General features: G+C 35.1%; 1 protein-coding gene across 1 annotated transcript; it reads left to right on the top strand.

Moving 5' to 3' along the window:
- The first annotated feature begins 436 nt into the window (after positions 1 to 436).
- On the top strand, positions 437 to 2,994 carry LOC140691961 (putative G antigen family E member 3). The gene is made up of 4 exons (XM_072956519.1): positions 437 to 520; positions 942 to 1,047; positions 1,828 to 1,953; positions 2,929 to 2,994. The coding sequence occupies exons 1-4, from the start codon at positions 437 to 439 to the stop codon at positions 2,949 to 2,951; spliced, it is 339 nt and encodes a 112-aa protein (XP_072812620.1). The 3' UTR covers positions 2,952 to 2,994.
- The last annotated feature ends 4,907 nt before the right edge of the window (positions 2,995 to 7,901 follow it).

Raw genomic sequence — 7,901 nt, 5'->3', positions numbered from 1 at the left:
CAGTCACAGAAATTACCCGAAGGAATGAATCTGTCTGTGCTTTCTCACAGAACTTTATTTAGGAGGTTTGGGAATGTGCCTAGTAAATGAGAGTATGGCAAAGCCAGTGTTCTGGTTCTAATTCTAATGCTCTACTGTATTCTCTAGTTCTAACTCTCCAGCGTTTTCATGAGTCTGGTTGTGAAATGAAACCTCATTAGAAGAGTCCCCAGTCTTTTACCATGTGCCTTAAGGTGATTTCTATAACTCTGTTACTCACATAAACAAAGGCTTATTAGGTATTTTTTAGAAATTCCTTGTAATGACCCTGGGACTGACTTTGAAAGTTATTTTCAAAATTTAAAACTGTACAAATAACCATTTTGCCAGTGTTCATATGTAGCTATCCTTTTACATACAGTTTTCAAATTGCAATATTCTGTTTTCATTGGGAAGTATGAGTGGGCATGTGAGAGCAAGACCCAAATCTGCAGGAAGAAGATATTATGGAGAGTCTTCCCAGCTGGTTGGATCTCTGGTTGTGAGTGCTTCAACATGTGATGTTTTCTATTACCAGAATCTTATTCTTAATGTTCAAGTAGTATAGATATGGATCTTCCATTGTAATAGAAGATAATGGAATCTCATGAAGCAAACATTGTTCCAGGAGGATTACATTCTGTTGTTGCCTGGATGGACGTGCTCTTATGTTCCCCATATTTTGCCCTGTGACTTCCTTCTCATGCTTATTGACCCCAGTGTAGGTTAAAATAGCTTCCAAAGTCACTACTGGTAATATTTTACTTGGAGTAGATGTCTTTGAGAAGAGTAACAATTTTATTAAGAAAAAATGTGTATATATATTAATTACTATTGGAAAATGTGTTTAGACAATAATGTGTATGCATTATATATATTTGTATGAATTACTGGGTTTTTTGTATGCACAATCATACACCTAGGCTCAGCAGCACAGTGATAAACAACCTAAACTTGAGGAACCAACTGAGAGTCAGGATATTATACCTGCTCAGGACATTGAAGATGAAGGAGCACCTGTGGCTCAAGGTGAAAAGAGAGGGAATGAATCATGGTGGGTCTATGGGTGGTGGAGATATTTTTTTGTTCATTCTGCATTATGACATACCAGTAACAAGAGGAAAAACACGTTAGAAAAATATCTAAAACATTTCCTGCTACTGCTCTGGGGAAAGAATGGAGAGAAGGTAAGTAAAAATGCCACAGAAGTTTCCTAATATTTTGAATGTGGCTTTTTCTTGACTGGAGATTCCCATGTTAACCTTTGAGTGCTTTCCACAGCTCCTATGTGGTTTGTTCAGCCAGTTTGTGGTTGGTATTTTGATGTTTCTATGGGAGAATGAGAGTTTTGGGGCTACCTAGTTTGTCATTTTGCTGACATCTTCATTTATTTTTTACGACTTTTTCCACACAACATTTTTAGTGCCTACTCATGCCATGTAACATACTAAGTGCTAGGAGTTTCAGTGCTAATGAGAGACATAATTTCTATCTGAAGTTTAAAATCTAGTCAGACAGATCTAACAAACTACTGATTTAATATAAGTACAATAACATATAAATACAAAAGGGACAGTTAAGTTTTCTGGAGGTAGCCTGAGGTAAGGAAAGAGTAATATTTGAAAAACCTGTTTTCCTTTTTTCTGGCAACAGACGCCTGACACTAATTCTCTTGAGACTCTTATGCATTATATTATTTCCACGTGAGCATACAGGCTTTTTTTTCATAATGCTGATGAAATGACTATTATTTCCTTATTCATATTTCATGGTTTTACTTCTTACAATAATGACCATCTTATTTTTAAGGGCCTGATGTGGGAGCTGATCAACAGGAGCTGACTCTGCTGAAGACCTTGGATGAGCCAGGAGATGGTCCCGATGTCAAGGAGGAGATGCTACCAAATTTCGAGCCCATTAAAATGCCAGAAGCAGGTTTGTTACCCATTAAGATGCAAATTTTGGGATTTCTATTTTCCACAGTATTATATTTCTTATAATATAGAGGTAACATTACTGCTATTTTAATAACAGACTTCACATACAAAGGTTATTTGAAAGGCAGTTCAGACCTCAAATGGCTATCATATTAAGCTATTGAAGATGGAAACAAACTGGATCAAATCCATATTGAATTATAAGATACGAAAGTATTCTCTAATTTTTGAGTATAAGTCTTATAGCCATCATCTAATAGTTTTCAGATATTTTTATAAAGACCTGCTTTTAATAAATATGTAACACATAATAAACACCAGTTTATAATTTGATATTAACTATGGTAGTAATAGTTTAAAACTAGTGTGTGCATGTAATTGTACATATTGAAGTGCTTTTAAGTGTGTAAAGAGATAAGAGTGTGGGTGAAAATGGGGACAAATGTTTACCCTACTTAAAATAGCTGCATAAAGACTAAAGTATCCCAAATAAATGTTTTTTTTTTAATTTTCCCACAATAGAAACAGACACAATAATGACCTTTCTGTTAACTTCACTTAGGCAGTTCCAAGCACATCCTGTATTCAAAATATTATTTCACATCAAAACGTTGAAAACATTTTTCCTTAGGTTTTTTTGGTTTAGTTAGCTTGTTACTTAAAATATGTATATATAGTTTTCCCTTTTTACCTATACCTACCTTTAACTAGTTTGATTTGATTAAATTTGCACTGAACTGGAACAATCTCTTTGTTTTCTTATTTCACTAAAAAGTGATGTGATTAAAAATACTGTCTGTATGCCTAAAAGTTTACCTTCAATATCTATACAGAGGTTAAGTGGGTGTAAGCCAAAAGGTCACCCATACAAGTCTCATTTTAATCCATCAAAACTGTTGTGTCCTTTGTATAGCTATAGTTATCTAAATACAGTTCTGCAAAGTAATTTTCCTCAATTTTGTTTTTGCTATAGATGAAGGACAATCACAGATTTAAACCCAACTGAAGCCAAGCATGCTGTCCTTATATTGGAAATTTGACTGTTAACCATCTTTCAATAAAGTTTTACAACTTTCTGCAAAGAATTCTTGCATAGTTTTATTAAATGTATTCCTACATAGTTGATGCTCTTGCAAGTTTATATTCTAAGTGTTTAATAGAGAAAATGTATATTTATTTTTAGCAGCTTTGCTAAATATGCTCATGTTATCTCTTGATCCTTTTGGATTTTTAACATACACAATCATATCAGATTTGAATAATATTTTGTTTTTTTCCATTTTAAACACTATGCCTTTTATTTCCTTTTCTTACTTATGATATTGGACAGGACCACCCAATACTATTTAGTGGATATCCTTGTTTCCTGATCAGAAATGGAAAATTTTTTATATTTCAATATAATATTTACTGTACTTTTTCATAGGTTCACTTTATCAAGGTAAGAAAGTTCTATTCTGTTCCTATTTTGCTAATCATACTTAACTTGAATATATGTAGAATTTCATCAAAAACTCATAGTGCATCTCTTGATATCATAGGACCTTTTCCCTCTATTAATTGGTTAATGTGGTAAATTACATTAAGTTTTTACAATCCATCTCTGAACCCCATTTGTATCCTTACACCTCAGTAAAACAGTTCTGCCACAAAGGACTCCACTCAGAATCTACTTTGCTTAAGAAATGTCATGGGATTATAAATAACAATTATTGCTCTCTCTTGTAGAAGTTTAAAAATACTTACCTGATCAAAAAAAAAAAAAGACAAGATCTGTGATACAAATGAAAAATGAGTCTAGAGTATCCCAATTTGCCACAATATACTATGGTGTAGAACTGGCTGAAAAGGATTAGGGCCTGGGTAGAAAAAAAGTGTAGGGAACCAGAGGGACTTGCTGGGACAAAATTACTTGAGGACTATCTACTCTGTCTCCTTAGATGCATGACATGCAATAGCCATGGGTTTCAATCCTGGCTCTGACACACTGGCTGTGTGGTAGAAAATACTTAAATTATTTGGGTGTATTTACCTATTTCTAAAATAGAAATTACAATATTTACACTAAAGTTCTTCTATGAAGAAAAAGGGAGCTAACTTATATACAGGGTAAGAGTTTCAGTACAAATGGATAAGTTCATTAATTATATTCTGTGTTTTATTTAAATTTTCATTTTTAAACTTGCAATTACATCTCTAGCAAGTGATAACTGCTTCTGAATTTCAAGTTGGGATATCACATTAACTTTTTGAATGAATTTGAGTTAAACTGATTTGATTTAAATAAGTGTTATATAGTTATCAGATATGAATCAATTAAAAAATTGTTTTATACATGACAGAGGCCTGGCAAAGGCTGCATTTCTTAAGTCCTGCTGTGGGCTGAAAATTGTACTCTACACAGCTCAATACCAGAGTCTCTGTTAAGCGGTTAGGAGTTCCCTAAACAGCACTGTGGTGGCTAACAGGGCCATAAAGTGCACTACCACAGTTTTTAGGCTGGGTTAACACACTTCCATAGACTTGACTGGTAAGGAGACAACTAACCCAAATGGATCTAAAAAGATTATTACTTATGACGCAGCAAAAGCAAAATCAGCATTGTATCAGATCCTTGTGCCCCTAGTCCCAGAGTTTGACACTGAATCAGAGGTGCTCAGTGATGGACACCATGGGTTATGGGTCCATCTGCCAGTGAGAAGCCCACAGCTGTGCCCTAAAATAGTGAGTAGTTCTGTAGTCCAAAGCTGAACGCTAAGATAAAGCAAGGAAGAACATCCCATACTCAACTGAAAAGAAGGGGATGGATGAATAAGAACCTATGTCAGCCTCCAGGAAGATAGGAAAGTGAGAAACTGCCTAGTGGCAACTCACCAGGTTGCTTATCTCTTCTTGCTCCCAGAGAGGTCACAAGGGGTTTTGCCAAGATTCAGGTTTGCCTGTAGTCCAGCCTTGCCTACATGGTGTAAATGGGGACATGCAAGGGCACCAGGGAACCAAGGCAGAGCCGCTCCCCTACAGTGTCTGGCACAAAACAGAAGGCCATCTGTATGGTGCCTACAAATGATATCTGCATTAATGGCTCCAAAACAGAGGATATGCTTTTTCTGCCAGGTTCATTATAAAAGATTAATTAGCTAGACATGAATTAATGCCTCCATGCTTCAGGAAATATCTGGAATGCTGGAAATGAAAAGACTAATGTTACACAGGACTTGCTGTAGGGGACAGCACATTTTAATTGGAGAAACAGACACATAAATAGAAAAGCAGTTCAAGAGTAAAGAAGGTCAATCAATGAAGTTAGAAGAATTCCTCACACCATGCACAAAAATAAACTCAAAATGGCTTTAAGATTTAAACCTAATACAAGACACTATAAACCTCTTAGAAGAAAACATAGGCAAAACATTATCTGATAAATCTCAGCAATGTTCTAGGGCAGTCTACCCAGAGAATAGAAATATAAACAAAAATAAACAAATGGGACCTAATTAAACTTACAAGCTTTTCCACAGCAAAGAAAACAGTAAGCAAAACAAAAATACAGCCTACAGAATGGGAGAAAATATTTGCAAAAGATGAGACTGATAAGGGCTTAATTTCCAAAATATATAAACAGCTCATACAACTTAATAATAATAAAAAAATCCAAAAATGAGCAGAAGACCTAAACAAGCAATTCTCCAATGAAGACATACAAATGGCCAATAGGCACATGAAAAAAGGCTCAGTACTGGTAATTATCAAAAAAATGCAAATCAAAACTACAACAAGGTATCACCTCACATCAGTTAGAATGGCCATCATTCAAGAGTCCACCAACAATAAATGCTAGAGAAGGTGTGGAGAAAAAGGAACCCTTCTACACTGTTGGTAGGAATGTAGTTTGGTGCAGTTGTTATGGAAAACAGTATGGAGGTTCCTCAAAAGACTGAAAATGGACTTGCCATATGATCCAGCAATCCTACTTCTGGGCATATATCCAGAGGGAACCTTAATTCAAAAAGACACATTCACCCCAATGTTAATAGCAGCACTATTTACAATAGCCAAGACATGGAAACAACCTAAATGTCCATCGACAGATGACTGGGTAAAGAAGCTGTGGTATATTTATACAATGGAATACTACTTGGCCATAAAAATAATAAAATAATGCCATTTGCGGCAACATGGATGCACCTGGAGATTGTCATTCTAAGTGAAGTAAACCACAAAGAGAAAGAAAAATACCATATGTTATTACTTATATGTGGAATCTAAAAAAAAGACAAATGAACTCACTTACAAAACAGAAACAGACTCTTTACAAGACAGAGAACAGACTTGTGGTTACTAGAGGAAGAGGGAGGAGGGTGGGAGGGGATAAACTCAGAGTTAGAGATCTGCAGATACTAACTGATATATATAGAATAGATAAACAACTAGTTTATGCTATATAGCGCAGGGAACTATATTCAATATCTTCTAGTAACTTATGGTGAAAAAGAATATGACAACGAATATATGTATGTTCATGTATGACTGAAGCATTATGCTATATACCAGAAATTGACACAACATTGTTAACTGACTATATACTTCAATAAAAAATTTTATATATATGTTTAAATTATATATATACATATAAATTTTATATATATATATATATACACACACACACATACAAAAAAAGTAAAGAAGGAACATAGGCAAGGAACCCACAAAACAACAATAAAAATAGTGAATGATGCTTAGCCTAGAATCAATTAGCTTAGAATCAAGAATTAACCAAGGTGGAAAGACTGTGAGAGTGAAATAGGTTACAAAATTTCCCATGTCCACTGATCACTGGGGTCACATCCTTGACTCTGCTGATATAAGACTGAGTGACACTTATACCTCACATTTAAATATTAAGATAATTAGATTAACAGTGTCATGGTCATTCAAAAAGTATTTGCTGATGGCTAGGTCTGCTTTTCAGCCCCTTTGTATAGAGGAAGATCAGTGAATTAATTAGCTAATTCAGTCCTCAGCCGAGCACTGATTTGAGCAAAGTGTCCAAGATTCATTATGAACATAAAGGTGGGGAATATGCTGTACTGGATACTTCTGGACAGTGTGGAGTGGAGGTCACAAACCTCTCTCTAAGAGAACAGAAGTTTGGGAAGATAAATTTCCTATGATTGCTCACTTGCAATGTATTATTTTCAATGAATAAACTACTGTTCTAATCATGGCTGTATTTGGTTAAGTGAGTAGCACGTGTCATAAACATGCAGACAAAAAAATCTCTAATCACCTTATGGGAATCAGCCTCTGGGCTCTGGGCTAGGAAGGCTTTGAGAATGTAGAAATAGTTCACATTGGATATGAATTCTCAAAGAGTACAAAGTCTACTGATCAGAAAACCATAAAAAAAGAAATGACAAAACAAGTGTGATGAGCACTGTGACAGGGGTGAAACAGGAGATGCTCAAAACATAGTGAAGGGCCCTGTAGCCCAGATGGTGACACGTGGCTTCTCCCAGAGGATGATGCATGTGTTCTAAGTAGTACTTCACCATAAATAAATTTTAATATCATTGTTTATCATCTTCCTTTTCACTAAAAATATAAATCTCTCCATTCAAGTATCTCAATTTTATGTACAACTAAGCATCAGAGAAAACAAGTAACTTATTCAAAGCCAAATCTCTAGCCAGTAGAGCAGCCAGTTTTCAACCTACAGATCCTGGAGCCCATGTGCAGTTCTCATTATAACCATCTGTTTGCTCTTAATATTGTCTTCTGTTTTAATTCACATTCATCATGTATATGTTTCCTTGCTCTACTTTTCCCATATTTAATTTAATTCATCTGTAGTTTATTTTTGCACAACTTCATTGCCAAACTGCTGAAATGTTTTCAAAGTTGATTGTAGCATTTTGCATTCCCACCAGTAGTGAATGAGGTCTCCAG

Source organism: Vicugna pacos, chromosome X, assembly GCF_048564905.1.
Source record: "Vicugna pacos chromosome X, VicPac4, whole genome shotgun sequence".
In the NCBI taxonomy this organism is placed as follows: Eukaryota; Metazoa; Chordata; class Mammalia; order Artiodactyla; family Camelidae; genus Vicugna; species Vicugna pacos.
Note: the sequence above shows the minus strand (reverse complement) of the source record. Positions and strands in the feature narration are given on the sequence as shown.

Bases quoted from the DNA above. Each gene is read 5' to 3' on its own strand.
- LOC140691961 (XM_072956519.1), top strand. From the start codon at position 437: ATGAGTGGGCATGTGAGAGCAAGACCCAAATCTGCAGGAAGAAGATAT. The intron at 1,048-1,827 runs GTGAAAAGAGAG...CTTATTTTTAAG, and splicing joins AGGAGCACCTGTGGCTCAAG to GGCCTGATGTGGGAGCTGAT. The intron at 1,954-2,928 runs GTTTGTTACCCA...TTTTTGCTATAG, and splicing joins CATTAAAATGCCAGAAGCAG to ATGAAGGACAATCACAGATT.